This window comes from Apteryx rowi, unplaced genomic scaffold (assembly GCF_003343035.1).
Source record: "Apteryx rowi isolate R43461 unplaced genomic scaffold, aptRow1 scaffold_3, whole genome shotgun sequence".
NCBI classification, from domain to species: domain Eukaryota; kingdom Metazoa; phylum Chordata; class Aves; order Apterygiformes; family Apterygidae; genus Apteryx; species Apteryx rowi.
Window position 1 is genome coordinate 6,454,423 of NW_020449418.1, and position 19,412 is coordinate 6,473,834.

The window sequence follows — 19,412 nt, forward strand, 5'->3', positions numbered from 1 at the left end:
CAGTAGCTGTAAAGAAATAATACCTCAAAGGGATTTTGTTTTCTATTGCAATGCTTATGTATTCCATCCTGCAACAAATTCACCTAAAAAAAAAAAACCACCATCTCTCCAGCTATGTTTTAAAAGAAAGCAGCAGCTGCTACTGGATGTCGCAAGCAACCTCCTCCCATACGAGCGCATTAGGCAAACTCTGACAATACGTACAGTACCCACCTCTCCCTTGGGGTAAGCAGTGAAATGACTTGTTTCTGGATCGCAGCGGATGTGCGAATGAATTAAAGGCTGAATCATTCAGTCCTACTAACACTGGGTATCCACAGAGGCAGAGCAGTTGGTCCTTTGGAGCTCTGGTTTTGAGGTCAGAGTCCCTACAGTAAGACTTTAAAGGTTGGATATTTTGAAGCAGGGCACCCACAAGCTAGACTCCTCACTGGATAATCACGTGTGTTTGCATACCCAGCTTCTCCCCTTTCCTTCAGTTCCTCATCTGTAAAACAGATGATCACATCCCGCATCCTACCAGAAAGTTACAAGAATAAGGATCATAAGGCTCTGACACCAGTGATAAAGCCTACGTAAATGCCCAAGATGCTTAGCTATTTTCAAGTAGAAGGTTAGATTGGAATCAGTTATTTTTCAGCACAGGAAAAAACTTTCTTCTCTGACTTTATTGATCTCTGTCAAGAGACAATTGCTACTGAAAATCACTATTTTTTGTCATCCATCACTGGCAATTTGTTATCAGAGATGGCTGAGATCATGGGATCCATCATAACTGGATGCTGTTGGCTTTAAGGGCATGTGCCCTTGTGGCTAAAAAGGCCAACAGCATTCTGGGCTGCATTAGGAAGAGCATTGCCAGCAGGTTGAGGAAGGTGATCCTTCCCCTCTAACTCAGCACAGCTGAGGCCACACCTGGACTTCTGGTTCCAGTGCTGGACTCCCCAGTACAAGACAGACATGGACATACCGGGGTAGGTCCAGCAAAGGGCCACACAGATGATTAAAAGATTGGAGCAGCTGACATACAAGGAGAGGGACTGTTTAGCCTCAAGAAGAGAAAGCTCAGGGGGATCCTATCAATGTGTATGTGTATATACACCCCACCAGATGGGAGGGTGTAAAGAAGACAGAGCCAGGCTCTTCTCAGTGGTGTCCAGTCAAAGAAAAAGAAGCAACGGGCACAAACTGAAACACAGGAAGTTCTGTTTGAACATAAGAAAAAACTTTACTGTAAGGGTGACTGAACACTGGAACAGGTTGCCCAGAGAGGCTGTGGCATCTCCATCCCTAGAGATATTCAAAACCCAACAGGACATGGTCCTGGGCAACCTGCTCTAGTTGGCCCTGTTTTGAGCAGAGGAATGGGAATAGATCTCTAGAGGTACCTTCCAACCTCGACCATTCTGTGATTCCATGTTGTTCTGCCAACTGCTGGCAGCACAAAGGCACTTGAGACAAATCTTTTGAAATGTTAATTTCAGGCAAAAGGCAAGAATCTTCTCTGCCACTTGACGGAGAGAGAAATGAATTTATAGGATATCACTGTAGTTAAAAATAGGGGGCCATAACTGTACCATTTCCATAGGAAAGCAGAACAGGTAGGGCTGATGCTCGAATTGATTATAAAATAGTCTATATTTAAATAACTGGCTTCAGAGTCATCAACAGACTAGGCTAATTTGTAACAGCTGGACAAAGCTGCAATCATTTATCAGATCTTTTCTTTAGATGATTTGTTTCTCCAGTTTGGTTTGGTCCTACACCAATACGCTCAGGAAACTTGCTGTCCATGGACACCCACAGTTGAACTTCACACCTCTTGATGAGTCTCTCTGGTTTTACTTGCTCAGTATTTAGCTCTCAGCAAGGGAACTCTTGGCCTCCACGTACTCTAATGCTGCTGTTTTAACAGCCAGGACAGTTTCTGTTGTACCATATTTCTTCTCATAATCCAGGTAGCGTTTAAAGAAGAATTTCATCCTCTTGGGCGCCAAGCTCAGGTGTATGACCCTCTGAAAAATGTCCCTGCAAGAAACCAAAGGCCATTCAGATCATTGTGTTGGTGACAGCACTCAACACAAGCTCTATATCCTGCCTCTGAATAAAGAGCAAATTCAGGGGAGACATTCAACCTGCTGCAAAGTGCTGGTGCTTGAAGCAAGATATTACTAAGAACTGGCCAATACCTCAAAGCAGAGGGCTTCTATCTGCTCGCAGAGCTCAAAGGTTGCTGGTCAACTTGTGCAAATATCCAGACACTTTATTTGACCCTCTGTTCATGAAGAGCCACAGCTAGATCCACAGTGTGGGAAGCTGGACTTCCTTTTGTCAAAACTCTCAGCAAAAAGAGAGTGACCAATCTCTCCATTTTTATGTTACGAAATATGCCAGAAAGCAATGCTTAATTCCACTCCTAAGATACAACAGGGTAATGCTGTCCATAGGGACAGCTCAGCCTGGGAGATCAGTATGCTCAGAGACTGTGCAGAGTTAGTACCAGCAGCATTAAACAAACAGCATGACAGCAGCTATGACAGCATTGAAGTTGTCAAGGCACCTGAATTTCAGAGCAGCTTGGCAGAATCACACTACAGATCCTGACAAACTAAGGAGAGACCACTACCAACCTAGCAGTCCCACTATGTGCAGTATTGACCTCGCTGATGCCCTCAATTCAAGTCACCTTGTTTTTATCATGCAGGTCACCCCTTACGAATCAGCCCCTCTCTGCCCTGTGGATCTCCCTGTAGTCTCCTTTGTCCTGGCAAGGATAAGCCCTTCCACACATGCTAGCTTTCCTTCTCCAGGTGATAAAAGTTCTCCTTTGCTCTAGGAGGCCCTCAACAGCCGCACACTGCAGAGTATCTGCTCTTTGCAAGTGTTACTCCAAGTGCTGGACTTGCCCCTCCCCACCTGCTGTGGCAGGACTCACCGTACTTCCTTCTGGCTGCCATGTTTGATCATGATGTCCATGTAGATGGACCAGATGTCCGTACGCTTCGGGTAGCTGCTGAGTGTGCTCTCAAAAAGGGCCTTAGCATGTTCTGGGTCCCCAAAGCGGAACTCAAGCTGTGCAAACTTTGAAATGACATCCACATCTGGAACAAGTAACGACACATTAAGGTATCATAGCAGCGCTCTCCCCTATGAACAAATACAGGTGAGCAGCAATTACACAGAACAGAGGCAGGCACAAGGAGAGCACCATCTCTACCCAGAGACAAAGACCCTGCTGTTAAGAGGTTTGGGACCGAAGTGGGATCGGGAGAGGGGAAGGGGAGGTGTCATGGTTCACTTTCCATCTCAGCTCTCTGCTGGAGAGAGGTTTGTTCTTACACTCAAACGGCACCATGCAGGGGACAGGCCCAGCTCCACAAACCCGGAACCAGAACAACTGAGCTTTTATAGAGTGAAGACCCAAAGTCATCCTCACTTTGGGTGCTTTGCTTTTGCCCATCACAGCAAATTTTATTGCAAGAGGGTTTAAAATTGATACCAGGCTGAAATTTCCCCTTCTCTTATAGACAAGGGCAGTAGGTTCAGCTGGTTGCAATTTGCATCTCCTACAAACACTGTCACAGGAAGATAGAGATATCAGAGAGCAGCTAATTTACCAGACCTGTCAGACAGACTGCATCATGGATGGGGAGGGGAGTGCTTACGTTCTTTGGTGGGCAAAGCCTTGAGAGCACGCTCCAGAAGCCTGTGTGTAGCCTCAGTTTGGCCTTGTTTCAGGAGGAAGGAGGCATACTTCAGCCACACAGATTTCTCCTGACGGAAACGCTTCAGCATGGTGTGGTACAGTTCTTCTGCTTGCTGGAAGGGCAGAGGGAGACTGGATTAGATCACGCAGATTCATGATAAAGCTTTATAGCTCTAAGAAACTCTTTGTCTTGCCCAGGTATCTTCAAACACTTGTGAGAGCAGAAAGTATCAACAGTGCCTCACCTGCTGTCCATCAAAACTGTTAGTTCCAGCTAGGGATAGGATAGATATAATGTCTGACAAATGGAAGCTTACAAAGCCAGGATTGGTGGTTTACTGGCATGACTGGATGGGATACTTGCCTGCAACCTGCCTGCACTACCTCTAATCACTGCTCCTCATTCCAAATCTTTTCAAGAGCGAACGTACAGAAGGAATCATACCCATTACTGAGAGATTCTCCAAGGGCGCAACTAGTGTAACAAGCCATGGCACGGGGGAGCACAAGCAGACCCAGGCAGAAAACGAGTTCTCCTCCTCCCCTTTCCCCAAGGTATTATCAGGCCTGTCCCAGAGCACTCAAGCCCGTGCTGCTTGAAACACAAAACCAGGGGATACCTCACCTTGTACTTCTCAGAATTGGCATAGATGTCACACAGATGCTGGAAGACTTTCTGAGGCTCATTGTATTGAACAGCTCTCTCAAAAACCTTCATCAGTGTCTCCTCAGTGCCATACATGTTCTCCAGGTTCAGCAGAGCTACCCAGACATTTAGTTTCTCCTGCTCTTCCCTTAAAGCAGATGCAAACAAGAATGTTTAGCTTTTTACCAGCCTTCATCAGCTTTTGCAAAGCACCCTACAAAGACTCACTGATGCACAGCATGTCTCTGAGACATAGGAAGGGGGCATACGCCATCACTGAAACACCACTCCTGGGACAGAGCACAATAGCTGTTTCATGCTGCAAGTTTTAATCACTGTTGTTTGTAATTTAAAACTACAGGGATGATTCAAGAAAACACAACACATTTAATCATGCTGTGGAGATATTTCAATACCCAAGGCCCTATGGAAGGGGCCACAGGAGTTTCACAGTTTGTTTTGATCTAAGGAGGACATCACTGACAGCACTATGCCCTCCAAACCCTTCTGACTGCTCAGAGGTATGACTGCATGCTCAGTGGTACCTTGGGGAGTCAGCGTGCTCACAGGCTGCAGCAGGCCAAGTGTGGTGACTCAGCTTAGACCTTCACAAGGCCAGCTGGCAACTGCAGCTGCGTAGTCCCTTTGCGCTCACTGAAACAGCCCTTCCCAGTCTACACATGCAAGCACGCACTGATGGCACTCCCAGTGCTCCTTTCCCATCACCATCCCCCAGCATAACTTACTATTGGGGATAAAGAAAAGGCAAAACCCCGTAATTACCTGAAGGAAATGGTTTTAAGTGCTCTCTCTGCCACTGCTCTGGCCTTCTCAATCTCAGTGGCCTGGAGGTGGAAGGCCATGTACTGCAGCCAGAGGATGGAGCTGTTGGGACTGCTCAGCACAAGGCGGTCAAAATCATCTGCTGTCTGGGGCTGTCGACTGGGGTCCATCAGGGCAGCCTCTAATTTGCAGAGCTCCTTCTCCATCTTCTCTTTCTCCAGCTCCTTCTCCTTCTTTGTTTGTTTCTTCAGCTGAAAGAGCAAAGAGGAGGACTGCTGAAAAGCAGGCGCTTAACATGCAAACAGACAGGTGCAGCTGTAGCAGAGCCAGACCCCAGTATGTTCAAAGTGGGGCAGCTTCCATAAGACGAAATGGGGCCAATTATTTTGGAGAGGAAGCAAACAAACCCCTTGCCTCCCACCCCCCCACCACACACACAAAGAGAGTTCACACCTCTGAGAAGAGCAGAGTTGAAAGAAATATGGTTTCCTTTAACGAAATACATTGATAGACCAAAGTACTTTGCTAGTCCTGCACACCAATTGCATATTCACACTTCTCTCTCATTCCTCCCTCTCTACCTTCCAGGCCAGTGCTCACCCCTACCACCCATTCCATAAAAAAAACCTCAGGCTATGCGGGGAGAAATGCTGTAAGACTGGGCATGTTGCCGGATCACTAGGGTGACTCAGGACTAAATCAGGAACACAGGGCAGTTTAGTTCTCTGCACCAGGGAGCCATGCATTGGCATCCAGACCATCCAAGGCTCCCTTTACAGAGGTAAGTTATGGGGGCAGGGGAAAGCCCAAAGAACATATATCAAAGTGTTTCATGAGCTTGTTTCTGATTTTGCTGGATTGCTCACACTGGAGAGCTTCTCTAAAAATCTCAGCATAAAAGAATTATTTTATTTTGGTATTTTTCTAAATAAAAGGGCTTTTATGTGAAAAGGCTTTTCATCTCCAGGATTTCCTTTAAATGTACAAAACATTCAGCAGCCAAAACAGGGCTGAAATCAAAGAGAAAATTTTAGTTTCATTAAAAACAAAAAAAGTTTCACCCTGAATAATGTTGCTGGGTTTTTTTGGATGCCAACATGAGCAGCCCCCATTCTTCATGCATCCACGCTAGCATGGGGGCCTTCTCTCCCCTGCTTCAGAGATACCTGCTGATAACCCTAATACTCAAAGTAGTTAAAGAAAGTTCTATATTAGCTGGCAAAGATGGTCTCTTGGGTTAAAAGGCTTTGATATATGGCAAATGTTGCCACACAGACACACATGCAGGTATCAAGACAACACATTAGAGCCCCCATGTGGTGTCTCCTATGCAGACAGTGCTAGTACACAGTACCTTAGACTGCAGATCCTCCTCCTCCTCTTCGCTCTCTGAACTCTCCTTCTGACTCGGCACCGGCACATCCACTGTGTTCATGTCCTCGTCCCAGGTGAAACCAGTGGAAACCTGCAGCCTGGGAACCTCGCTGCGTTTCTTTATCTGCTTGGAGAAAGACAGGGAATGCCACAGGTTTTAATCTGAAAGTTTTGCACTGAGACTGGACACAGCTGCTGCCTGCTTGTGGCTTCTCTCTGGCCAGTGCTATAGACTTCCCATGCTCACAAACAGCCCACCAACCAAAACATCTAACTCAGGTCACCCCTACTGCAATTTAAAGCCAATGCTTCTCACATCATTCATAGCTGACATGAAGACCAGTCTGTGCTGTTGGAAAGTCATTTCTCCTACCAGTTGTCCCTGATCAGCAACCTTGGTAACCCTTGACTAAATATGAACATATTCTCTTCCCACCCTCATGCTCAGGTTCTCCGAACTTCTCACCTTAGATTTCTTTTTAGCTGCCTCCTCTTCTTCCTGGTCATCCTCCTCCTCCTCCCGGCAATATACCTCAATTCCACTATCATTTTCATCTGCTGGGCGGATCTTCCTTTTTTTTGGCTTTGCCTCCTGCAACAAAGGGGAAACAAGTGGATGTTGAAAGGGACCCACTGGGATGAATCTTACCAACAATTCTGACCGCAAAGAAATGATCCTGACTGCGCAGAGAGCGAAGTGCCCCAGCACAGCATCCCCCACTCTTCTCCCATCTAATGGAAACAACAGATCACAAGCCATGCTTACCAACACACTGTCAAGACCAACAGGATGGGCCACTCAAGCAACACAATCGGGCTGTTAATTCAGTTAATTTTTACTCAAATGGAGCAGAGTTTCTGATCTTTGCTTGTCTCCAGCATGGTTTAATTCCCCCCTTCCCTCCCCGTCCCCCACTCTGTATAATTCCTCACTTTTTTCCCAGCCTGATGCCAGTGGATCTTCCTAGTCCCTTGTGGTGTCAGGGCCAGCCAACCCCTGAGCAAGTCCTGTACAATCACATCCATACCTGCTCACTTTCAGAGTTCCCTCTCTTCCGTTTTGTCTTCAGCTTCTTGAGCTCTTCTCTCTTCTCCCTCTCTTCTGCCTCTTTTTTCTCCTCCTCTGCATCATAGCGTGGTAGGCCTAGGGACTCAGGCAAGATGCTTGGCATCTCAGTGTCCTCAGGCAGGAGAGAAAGCTCAACATGGTTTTCTTCTCTATTTACACTGTAGTGCATTGCCACGAGCAGGGAAGGGAGAAGAGGAGAGGAAAAAAAAATAAAAATAGAAAACAACATTTACAATGCCTGTAGGGACCTGAATTTGTTCCAAAATCTTCCTACCTTTTACTCTCCCTCTTTCCACCCCTTCCCCTATCTCCTTTCTGCTAATTCATGGTTCCTTTTCAAGAACTTGGGACCTACCCAAGGACCTTGGCAGTAAGCAGCTTTCCTTCAGGAAGGTATTTCTCATATAAGGAGTGTTTCTGTACAAAGTAAGGGGAAACATTCTGGAACAGGATTCGACCCAGAAGAGAAGTGGACAGGCTGAGGAGAGGAGAAAAAAGAAAAGTTAGCAATCCATGGCAAAACAAAACAAAACACAATCAGAAAAAATGCTCTGCATTTCTCTGTGGCACAGCAAGTTCTATACAGTGTCACAAACATTCCTTACTTTAATTTCAGAAGCTCAAGAAAACTAGCAACAAAATCTTGAATTCCAGGATGAAATTCATTCTGCAACATCACATTACACCAACAGAGACTCCACCAAACAGAATTCCAGTCACAAATCCCAAACAAGACAGTTCACCAAGACCCATCACATCCCAGTGCAGTCTTCTGATCTTATGCTACTCACCCAAAGAATACACCTGATGGAGTGACTGATTTGACATAGCCCCTCACTAGCTGGCCTTTTTTAACATCCTTAATGCATGTTATTTCAACATCTTCCACTTTGTTGCTGCTCTTTGGATTTAGCCTAGAAGAGGAAGGTTTAAAAAACAAAACAAAACACATTCATCTGAATAATCCATATTCTGCCCTGGATACCAAAAAAGAAATCAGCTAGCACTTTCTGAAAAATATCCTGTATCAGAAACACCCTTCACTTCATTCAACTGTACTAATGGACTATCTGCATCTTTGCCCAGCCATACATACGCACACACCTTTAGAGAACACACATGCTGCCACAAACAAAGCCAAACAAAACAGATTAGTCTGGTTTCCTCTGACACTGAGAAAATGAGAGGTGAATGAAATGTCTGAAATTGAGAAACATTGGCCTGGTTTTTTCCACTTGTTTCTAAGATACCTCATTCCACAGAATTTATATACATTTGTTACACAAAGACAAAGCAAGAGGCTTGGTTTTAACACACATTTAAGACTAGGGCTGCTCTTTACTCTAAACAGTTAAAAATGCAGCTTGAAAATTAAAAGCAACTTGCTTATACTGCAAATGCAACAGAGGAACTTTTTCTTTATTCCCAAATTAAAAAGTTAAGTCAGGTCTAGAATGATGATAAATAAAAGTGATGAAATCTGCACCCACTTGTTCAGCTCTACATTAAATGCCAGACATCCCATGTTTGCTGATACACAAGAAAACCTTTATGCAGCAGGAACAAATTTCACGCCTTAAAAAAATCTAGTCTTTGTCCTTTGAACACTTTGCATTGATCTGTCCAAACCAACAGGGTATCAGGGCAGACCAGCTGTTAGCTACTGGATTATCACTAATTCTTATCACTGGTAGGAGATCCACGGTCTGGAAGAAAGATGCCTACCTGGACTGCCGGAGAGATAACTGGATTTTGCCATTCTCATTGGAAAGAATGTAACACCTGCATGGCAGAGTAAGGGGAGAGAACAGAAAGCTTTACCTGATTTAAAAAAAGAAAAAAAAAAAAACTATAGGCAGAAAATAGATAATATTTGCATTAACAGAATGAAGCTCTGGAGGAGACAAACTGCTCTGTCTCTTGGAACACTTAGTGTCTAACACAAACCAGCATGACAGAAGGGTTCATGAAACCAGCTGAAGGGCTTTTTGAAACAAATTTACTTGCTTTACCCAGTCTCTATTACTGGTACAAAGAATTTGAAGATTGTTACAGCTGAATCACTTGGCTTGTTGCAACCTCCAGCATTCCCAACAAGCGTATGTAGCAGGAAAATGCAATTACTCATGTTACAGATGTGGTGTAAAGACACCTGACTTGCCAAATGGCCCCCAAAACCATGGCTAAGTTGGGATAACTGAGCTCCCTCAGTCCTGTTCAGTACCTTAGCTATGAGAGTATCTTCTCCCAAAGCAGAATCCAAAAACGCAGCTAAAGAGAGGCGTCTTGATACACGGAAAGTACAAGACTGTTTCAGGCACATGCATGTATAAGGTTATAATCTTCTCTTCTACACAGGCCTAGCAACCATACATGTTAGTGCTTATAAGCCTCAGTGTCTTTTAAAGTGTTGTCAAAAAAGCTGAGATTGAAACACACCTGACGCAAGAAGTCAGCATCACTTCTTAGTTAAAGACTGAACCCTATGTGTCCGGTGCCATCTTACAGCAGAGAAAAGCCAGTCAAAGGGGGAGATTTCTAAACCTCCCTATTTGAAGGAACAGGAAGAAGAATTACTGACCTGACAATCTTGCCAATTCTGAAGTCACCCAGAGGCTTCTCTGTGTATGTATCACTCAGGTGAAAGATACTGACTTTGCCAGTCTTCCCTCCAGGCAGTGTGATGGTCAAGCCAACATGTGGAGTCACCTTTGCTACCATGCCTACAGCGATGATGCCCTGCTCCAGCGACTGGATTCCTGGGAAGAGSAAAGAAAGAAGGGGGTTTCATAATACTCCAAATGCGCACAGCCAAAATAATAGGACTAATGAGTTAGCAAGGCTGATATCAGTTCCCTAGTCACATATCAAACCCATCGACTTTTGGTGAGGTGCAGTCTGTACACTCTGTCAGTTCACAGCAACGTGTTTGCCTTGATACCCTAGACACAGTTCCCTAATTGCATAGTTCCAGGGCCCAGAAAAACTAAAAAACGGTTTCTCTGACATCTCATGTCTGAGACCAGAAGGAAACATTTTCATAAGAGGTCAGAGAAAGGCTTCAGTCTGAGATGCATCTGAGAATGATTCTTTAGTCTAAAGGTCTGATCCTTTTTCACCTTGCATGCTGCTACAACATCTGGATCAGGGACCCAGGTATTAATTCTTCCCTACAGGGAGGTACAGTTTGCTTGGGAGCATAATATCTTCACCTGGGGGGGATCAGTGCAAGCCCACCTCTGAGAAGAGCATCATAGGCAGTGGGGTCCTGCTGTTAAGGCTCCACTATACCTGTAAGCGACAAGCAGAGGTTGGTTTCAGTGACATCTGTTCCAGTCACTGTAGCACATAATGCCTGGCCATTTTTGAAGTTCTTTTCTGGATGCTTTAAAACCTGAAAAGAAAAACAGACTTCCACTTATTAGCAGAAAAGGACCTTTGCAATTCCAGCTCTGACTGCTGTACTCTCCTATGAAGCTTTACACTTTCAAAATGCGCCTTTGACACATACATTTGATGAAGAGCTCAGTGCTGCTTCAAGGGCTCCGTTACCTTGGGCTAAACTAACAACAGACATAGTACTTGCTTGTCAGTGAGAGGCAGCAATCTGGAATGGGCAGACCACTGGACATCCACATGAGTTCACATGGATAACTGAAAAGTGTCTGTGGCTGTTGCTCGCAGCCTCAGGCACAGAAAGTTTTTGTGTAGCTTATCTGTAATAGTCTCTTACCTTGGTGTTGAGAGACAGCAGTAGATGAGGAACTCTTCCTCGAATGTCAGGTGTGACTTCTACCTCCAGCCAATTTTTGAGGGTGTTATACTGAGAAGACACCAAACAGCCAGAGAAGAGAGCATGAGACCTTGAAAAAAACCCTTCGCTAGTGGATTCCTTGATTTTTAAGGCCAAAAAGGACTACTCCAGCCTGGGCTCTTGCATCACACAAAAATGGTGATTTCACTTCTACTCATATTATAGGCATAACGCTGCTGTGATTCACGTATAAGTGTACAGAGGCATTCGGCAGTGTGTGTATTTTGTGCAGGTGGCATAGGCAGTTTCTCAAAGGTATTTTTGCTAGAGTACAGGGTGGAAAACATGAGCTGGCAACAGACAGACACGTCAGTGAGGATCAGTTAGCTCTGCTCTTGGAGGTACAGAAAATGTTCTTTCTCCTCCTGGTCCTATAAGACACTGCACTTTGCATGGGCCACCCTCACGACTAATGAAGAACACAGTAGTGTCAGTCTACAGGTTTGAGCTGAAACCCCCCCGAGGTCACCTTACTTGCTGCTTCCCCAGTACATCTCTTAGAAAGCCTCTGACCTTACCTTTTTAACAAAACAGGTCACTGTCTGCCCAACTTTGTAGAGTCCAAGTTTCTTGAGGGCACAATCTCCTTTATGGTTCAGCATTGTTGTGACTTTCCCTTCTATTTCACTGTTTGCACACAAACAGAAAGGACATCAGTTACAGAGTTTTGATCCTAGTGATGAAGATCAGAGTTAGAAATATAAGAGATTATGGTGAGCCAATATTACTGTAACATTCACCCCTATCCTTTCCCTTGCTGCATCCTTCTGCAGGGAATTAGTTCTTGCCAGTGCTTGAAAGGGTATCATTCCAACATGAAGGAATCTTAGAGTCCAAGCTGGCAACACCTGATGCCAAAGGATATTCAAAGGAAATTATATGCTAGAAGAGCACCAGGAGCTTTAACACAGCTCTCAGATCTGAGATGGGGTGAAAGTGGGAGTAATGGGCCTTGCCACACTGCATTCACATAAACTCCTTGTTCATGTCCATATCCTTCACAAATGGGAAGACAAGGGAGGGAAGCCACACGTATACAAGGTTTGTGAATTATCTGCAGAGAGCACAGAAACCAATACTTACCTTGGTCGAATGCTGAGCTCCGGAATGGACCGTGTGAAGTGCGGATGGGTGATGGGTAGGTACCTGAAGAACAGGAAAAGGATCAAACAATTTCTCACAACCTCCCCAGGCTCCAGTCACCTGTAYTTCCTCTGCATTGACAAAAAACAGGTGTAAAGTGCTCTTCTAAAACTACCAAAGTCTTCTAGTTCAAGCACTTCCCAGTACTATTTCAGTGGCAACTTAGGTACCCAAAAGTACTTTCACAAATCTAGCCCCTGGAGGCGAACCTGCTTGCAGATTTGCAGAGACGTTGCATTTAAGGCTTCCACTGGACCTTAACAAGAGTTTAGACATCCTTTTTTCTTGCAATCTATACCCAAGATAGATACAGTAACACAGGTAAAAAGTACTAATTCACTGAAACTTTGATCCAGGATGGAATGTGGTGACAGATTCCCTCAGCACCTCAACAAATCCAGCAAGGGTAGCTGTAACAGGGTTTGGTGACAGAGGGAATAGCCCAGATCATCTGAATTAAGTAAACGTCCCATCCACAGCGCTTCCCAAGAAGTGGTATTAAGTGCATATTTTCCTACCTGTGAGTATTCACGTCTCTGCCTCCAATGACCCGGGCAGTCACCTTCTGTCCAGCTTTCAGAGTATATGTTGGAAAAGAGTCTATAGGCACTTCATCCAAGATCCGGGACGCATGGATTGAACCCGTCAGTTTGTCATCAATAGTGACTGTGACATGGGTAGGTTTGACAGACTTAACAGTACCAGTAACAATATCCCCCAAGGAAAGCGAGTGTTTCACAGCAGTAAGTGTCTCTTCTAATGCAGTCTCAGACTCTTTCCGGACCCTTACAAAAACATTCTTCTTTGCTGGGTCTTGTACTGCTAACAAGACTCCATGGTCATTCCCCTTCACCATTTTTAAGGTCACAGAGACCATCTGTCCCACCTTCAGTTTTTCTGAGTCAAAACGGAAGGTGTCATTGAAGTGAGAGGCTATGGGGATAGCAGCCAGCTGGCCTGTTTCCAACAAAGAGACGACGGCAAACTCTTCTGCTATGTGCTGCACGATGGCAGAGTGCAGGGAGTTCTCTGTGAGCCGCTAGACAGAAATAGAGATAATGACTTTCCCTGCTGGGATTTGATTCCCTTCACTCTACTTCCCGCAGCTCCAAAGGATTAAACAGCCCTCCCCACCCCCAATTAATTAACCAGCTAGAGTTTGGTAGAAGGACAGAAACACACAAGCCTAAAAATTGAACACATACTTGCTTGACTCTTTGTTTTAACAGTTCTTCTCGAAGGGAAACATACACCATGGATGTGAGGGCATCCACATGAAGAAGCAATCCTTTTGCTTTCTCACCAGGAACAATACTTTTGTCTACAAATGAGAACAGAGACATTATCTCCTGCCAGAATGAAAAATTTCGACCCACCGAGTCAGTGGCACATGACAGATTGGAAAAGCTGCCTGTGGTTCAGTTGAATTCCTAAAGACTGTAATGCTAAGAAGACTGCTCTAGTGATTAAATAAAGCTGCTTGCTTGGGGAAATTCATAACGATAATACAGTTACAGCTAGTACCAGATGTATAACATGTCTCTTTGACAGAAGGACAGATTCCTCCAACATTAATGGCAAGGAAAAAAAAAATGCACTTCCTTTATCTGGAAAAAGAATCTGATACTTGCATGGAAGAACTAAATTGATTTTATTAGATAGTGCAGACAAGATTGACTAAACACAAATTTAAGGCAATGTAGGTTTTGAATATGATTATGCTAACTTTGTACAAAAAGGTCATCAGTCTATCTATTGCTGATGTAACAAAAACCCTTCTGAATACAGAAGGGCTGGGATATTATTCCTGCTGAAATTAACAGTACATATTCGCTTGATTCATTTACTCATCTCAACATGTACTTTCTTGATTCTGCTTTAACTTTTTAATAGCACTTTTCTGCTTTATTTTTTGAATTGCAAAGTACTGAAATTGCAGTTCTGTTTTACAGTTACATTGATTTAAAAGAAAAATTAACAGCAATTTCAGATAGAGCATGCTCCAAGGAACACATTTCCAGAGGAAGAAGAAAAAGGCAGGTAAGCTGGAGCTTGTATTAATACTTTGTCTATATACAGCATGCTTCATCTGAGGACCTCAAAGTACTAACTAAACCTCACAAGATGCCCGAGAGATGAGGCAGAATTAGGTCTGTTTTACAGATGGGGTAACAGAGGCACAGGTAGGCTTAAGCGGTATGTTCCGAATCATGCAAATGGATCGGCAACACATCAGGAAACTAAACTACTCTCCAAGCTCATCCCTGCTCTGATCAGACTCATACCATGTTGGTTCCTCAGCAGGAGAATTCACTTAAGTATAGAGGTTTGAAAGTATCAGAGTGAAAACCAAAGCAGTCCAGGAAAAGACCCTCACCTCCCAAATGGTAGCGAGTGGCTGTTACAGTCAAGCCTGTGACACCGCTGCTGCTGAACAGTGCTGAGCCATCCTCCTTCACATCCTGCACGACCAGCTGCAGCTCTTTCCCAGGCACCAATTCACAAAGGCTTCGGGCCATGCTGGACTCCCCTAAATAAAGGGAGAAGAAAGTGGGGAGTTAATTTTACCTATGCTGTATCTTTGCAAAAGGAAGACAGTTTTCATGTTTCCTCAACAGAGCATGAACAAGCATTTATGTTCACCTTTATAAAGGAAAACAATCAGCTGTTTAGGCTCCTGACTCTCTAAAAATGCAAAGTAGTAAATTCTAAGATTAATCAAAGTAGAAAATTCTGTAACATTAAGGATCTGACCATTGCTTAATTGCAGAGAACATTCTCCAGTTCCACAGAAACACTGGCACATAGCACTGCATGTAGGAAAAGGTAGAGGGACTAATGGAATGACACAATTACAGGAAACAAAACATTAACAATTATTGAATATAAAAAGAACCAAAAAAGGCAGAGCCAGAATTTGATAAAAATAAACTGCAAGACCTCCAATATTCCTAACACTAGTAAAACAACATGTGAGAAAAACTTTCCTGGAGGATCCCTTCAGGGAACATGTTATACCAGGAGGCAAATAATTTGCACAAACTCATCCTCATATGAGTACTAGGTTTGGGTCCTCACAAGCACTGGAGTGCCAGCCTAATTATCCTTGCACTGAAGCTAGGAGAGGCACTGAAATATATTCTACTAGAGCAGATCCTGGCCAAGGCAGAGCAGTTGAAAGATCCCTCTGTGAAAATCAGGCATCTATAACAAACAACTTGATTACAGCATGCACAAATGTGAATTTCTATACCATAAGAATACTAGAAGCAGTTAAGAACATCTAATAAAAAAAACCTTGCCAAGGCTCTTCACTGTAAAGTCCAGTTAAAAAGCATTGTTAGATGAAGGTAGATATGATACTTTCAGATCAGTTATAAATTACCAGCAAATAAAGTAAGTGTAGAAATAATATATCATTATTGTTGTCAATGATTCCTTCAAATTTTGAGGGACAAAGCTAGCTCTATTTGCTTAATGCAATAAAAGACACTACAGGCAGCAGGCAGAGGCAATAAAGGAAATTATTCTCAAACTGAAGTCTTGCCTTTTATTGTTCTAACTCTCCAAGAGCATCGGTCATTTTAAACAGTTTGTCACTGAAAAAGAATCAGGGCTTTACCACCACAGGTGCTTAACTTGCCCAGCCTTTCTAGAGGCGCAGCACATGATATCAATGCACTCAGGCCACTTCCAGTTATCTCCTACCCTTGCACCACTTGTGACTACAGAGCAGAATTCACATGATGTCTACTCTGATTTTTATGTGCCTATCACCCTAGTATCCAGACACCAGGGCTGCTTTTCCTAAATCAAGCAATTAGCAGTGCCTGTTTCTAATACTTGAGTCTGCATGCAGCAAGAGCCTGACGTATTGCTGTTCACTTCTCAGGCGTTTGAGGAATTCAGGTCTGGGCAGTGGGCAGCCCGTTCTGCTCCACTGGTGCTCTGTGGCAATTCACTCAGGCACACAGAAATAAACTTCTTCCAGGCTTCCAAGAATGACTTTTCCATTGAAAATGAACAATCCAGGTAATCATACCTCTACTTGCACATTAGATAGGCCAAGCTGCGAAACCTCATATTTCTTATACACTTCAGCTCTATGGAGTTTAATGCCTGCTTACTGAACAGAGAAATTAGGCCTGCAGACTAAGGCTCTTATAATACTAGAACCATGGAATATTAAACAAAAAGTTATCCAGTGCCAGACTGAAAATAAACAAAGAGAGGTAATTCTTCACTGGGCACATAATTAAACTGTGAAACTACTGTCACAACATGTCTTGGTTGCCTAAATTTTAGATTGGTTCAAAAAGCATGCAGACAAATTCAGACCAAAAAAATAACTCATTGAAGGTTTTAAAATATAAAACCTGCCACCTTTGGCTCAGCTGGTCCCCGAGCTAGAAGTTGTTGGAGGCCAAGCAGGTATAAAAGGGAAGCATCATTAAATGCCTGGCCAATGCTGGAGATGGGCGTTGATCCAAAGAGCATCCAATCTCACACTGGCCTCTCTCATTTTCACCTTAACAGGTACTTCAAGAAATCTATTTTTTTGTCCCATTCTATCTCCCTTCCTCCTTTGATATAATGACCTCACAGCTCATYATCTCTTTGCCTTCTTATTCTTAAGCCCCAAGTTTCAACCTGTTCTCACCAAAATCAGTGCAAGAAGCGTAGCAGACCTCAGTGAGAACAGCAGAATCTTTGGTTTGTTCCAGCAGTAATTCCAAAAAGCTTTCTTGTCAGTGCCAGACACTACACAGACATCTTTCTTCTAATATGCTTCCCTCAACAGCCATGTCTTCGCTTGAAATGAGCTTTCTTTTGTTTAAAAGAAAGTGGTTTTGCTTTACTATTCCTCTACAGCCACTTTTTGTAACCTGATCCCCTTTATGAGAACATGTACAATCTTTACCTCTTCTTCTCAACAAATTCCTGATTTCTTTCATCTCCTTGAAGTACTGGCTCAGTAGAGCAAAGCTCTCCACAGCAGAATTGCCCGAGCTGCACTCTGACACCTTCAGATTGAGGAGCACACGCTGCTTCTCCTCATCAATGCTCATCACCTTCGCGATCACAGTCTGTCCCACCACAAAGTGGTCCTTGGTGTCCGTCACGAACTTGTCACTCATGCTCTGTGCAGATGAAACAAAGGGGCTAAGGGTTACTGAGCTTAACTGGGGGTTACCACAACTGCTAAACTGCCAAGCACCTGCAGTGCTGTTCAGGAGAAGGGTTTTAGAGTTAGACTTCATGAAAATGCACAAAAAGCAGCTAGCCAAGATCAAGGAAAAGTTGTCAGTTTAAATGGGTAAATGAAATCACATTAAATCCCCGCTTGAACCTTAAGCTCATCTGAATGAAGTCCTTTATCTCATTTTGGAAGGGAATTAAAACACAAACCTAACAGCAGCTTTTAACCTATTGGGGGAGGCAGTGTGAGAGCAGGATCTACAGCCCTGCTGTTCCTTCCAGCCCTGCTTAAAGCCATGTTTCAAGCTTGCCTGATTACATGCATACTGTTTTTGAAGTCAAGTGAACGCATGATTTACCATTTTGGGTGCCAATCCTGTCAGGCCAAAAGGGAACTCCACAAACACTCCAAAAGGCATCACATTCCTCACATAACCAGTCAAAAGCATCCCAGGCTGGATTTCAGAGAAGCTTCTCACCACTTGCTCCTCCTGTACAGCAGAAATCACTGCAGACTTTCTGCTCAAGATCTGAACAACCAGTTAGGGAAAATGGGAAAAGAGGAATGAAAGGAGCCAAGCAAATCTCTTGGCGTTGCTAACCACTGGGCTGTAACAGTCTTTGCTGGCAAGGCAGTACAGGAGCCCAAAATCACACAATTTTAATTACCGTCTTGATTTCTCTACATTAAATTTTAGCAATCAATGTCTCAAAAGCTGTTCAGCGTTAAAGATGCATACTCTACACTAACTGAAATGTAAACTTCCTAATATTACCAAAAAGGCAGAACTGAAAAAACCTGCAGAATTTTTGCTAAAACTGTGATCTTATCAACACTGATGCCCAGAAGCTGGTTGGAAAGGTCAGTCAATTCACAAACAAGTCCTGGTTCTGATGGGATTCTAGCAGCAGCTGAGCCTTACTTCTAGAACAAGCAGATTATAACAGCTCTTTGAAGCATCACTAGCCTGACAGGCAATTCCACTTCAACAAACTAGCTAGCCTACCTTCTGTTTCTTGCAGATACCCTGGATTTCTTACAGATATCTCCTTTTTCTTTTTAACTCCATTCAACTGGTTGAGATGCCAAAGGATACAATATGCTCTCCCTTGTCACTTAGGCACATAACTCTGGGCAGGACATCTCCCTCTTGAAGGCAATGCCACAGGAGCTTGCAGTTAGCAACAAAGTCTGAGAGGTACACTGTGGGAAGCGAGGCAATCACTTTGCCTTCATCTTCCAAGATGGAAACTTCTAGCCCATTCTCTTTCTTCTTCAAGACTTTCACATCAACCATCTAAAGAAAGAATAAATACAGTGATTAAAAAATTCCAAGTGCCTTTGAAGTCATCTCTTTTGACGCACAGGGTACCAAATGCTGTGCTGGAGGGGCTCTGACATGACCTCCCAGCTATATATGAGAAACAGTCTCACACCAACAGAGCTGAGCTTCAAAAGCATGGCAACATTGATAATAAATCTCAGCTCCCAGAGAAATCAAGGGCTAGAAACATTGTCTTAGTTTTGACTTTCTATTTAAAAGATGATGGGAACCATTTAAAGAAAATTAGAACCGCCCCTTGCCTGCACCAGTAATATCTGCAGAGTGTTGGAAGCATTTTTCAATCCAAAGACAACAGTGAAGCATTTCAAAACAGTTCACTGAAGTTAGTTTTT

The 19,412-nt window shown here is 43.8% G+C and overlaps 1 protein-coding gene across 5 annotated transcripts in view; it reads right to left on the minus strand.

Moving 5' to 3' along the window:
• Positions 1–1,269: 1,269 nt before the first annotated feature.
• The window catches only part of PDCD11 (programmed cell death 11), a 28,569-nt gene continuing 10,426 nt past the window's right edge, over positions 1,270–19,412 (minus strand). For all 5 annotated transcript variants that reach the window (XM_026069777.1, XM_026069772.1, XM_026069775.1 and 2 more), the window contains 22 exons: positions 18,832–19,032; positions 18,094–18,264; positions 17,457–17,676; positions 14,913–15,065; positions 13,741–13,856; positions 13,054–13,574; positions 12,476–12,538; positions 11,911–12,019; positions 11,312–11,401; positions 10,870–10,972; positions 10,160–10,337; positions 9,304–9,360; positions 8,370–8,492; positions 7,934–8,056; positions 7,538–7,736; positions 6,976–7,101; positions 6,490–6,633; positions 5,136–5,386; positions 4,332–4,500; positions 3,666–3,819; positions 2,936–3,101; positions 1,270–2,028 (listed from right to left, as the gene is read on the minus strand). In XM_026069777.1, coding sequence (XP_025925562.1) covers positions 1,857–2,028; positions 2,936–3,101; positions 3,666–3,819; positions 4,332–4,500; positions 5,136–5,386; positions 6,490–6,633; positions 6,976–7,101; positions 7,538–7,736; positions 7,934–8,056; positions 8,370–8,492; positions 9,304–9,360; positions 10,160–10,337; positions 10,870–10,972; positions 11,312–11,401; positions 11,911–12,019; positions 12,476–12,538; positions 13,054–13,574; positions 13,741–13,856; positions 14,913–15,065; positions 17,457–17,676; positions 18,094–18,264; positions 18,832–19,032 — 3,609 coding nt within the window. In that variant the 3' untranslated portion in view covers positions 1,270–1,856. The remainder of the gene's footprint in view (positions 2,029–2,935; positions 3,102–3,665; positions 3,820–4,331; positions 4,501–5,135; positions 5,387–6,489; positions 6,634–6,975; positions 7,102–7,537; positions 7,737–7,933; positions 8,057–8,369; positions 8,493–9,303; positions 9,361–10,159; positions 10,338–10,869; positions 10,973–11,311; positions 11,402–11,910; positions 12,020–12,475; positions 12,539–13,053; positions 13,575–13,740; positions 13,857–14,912; positions 15,066–17,456; positions 17,677–18,093; positions 18,265–18,831; positions 19,033–19,412) is intronic.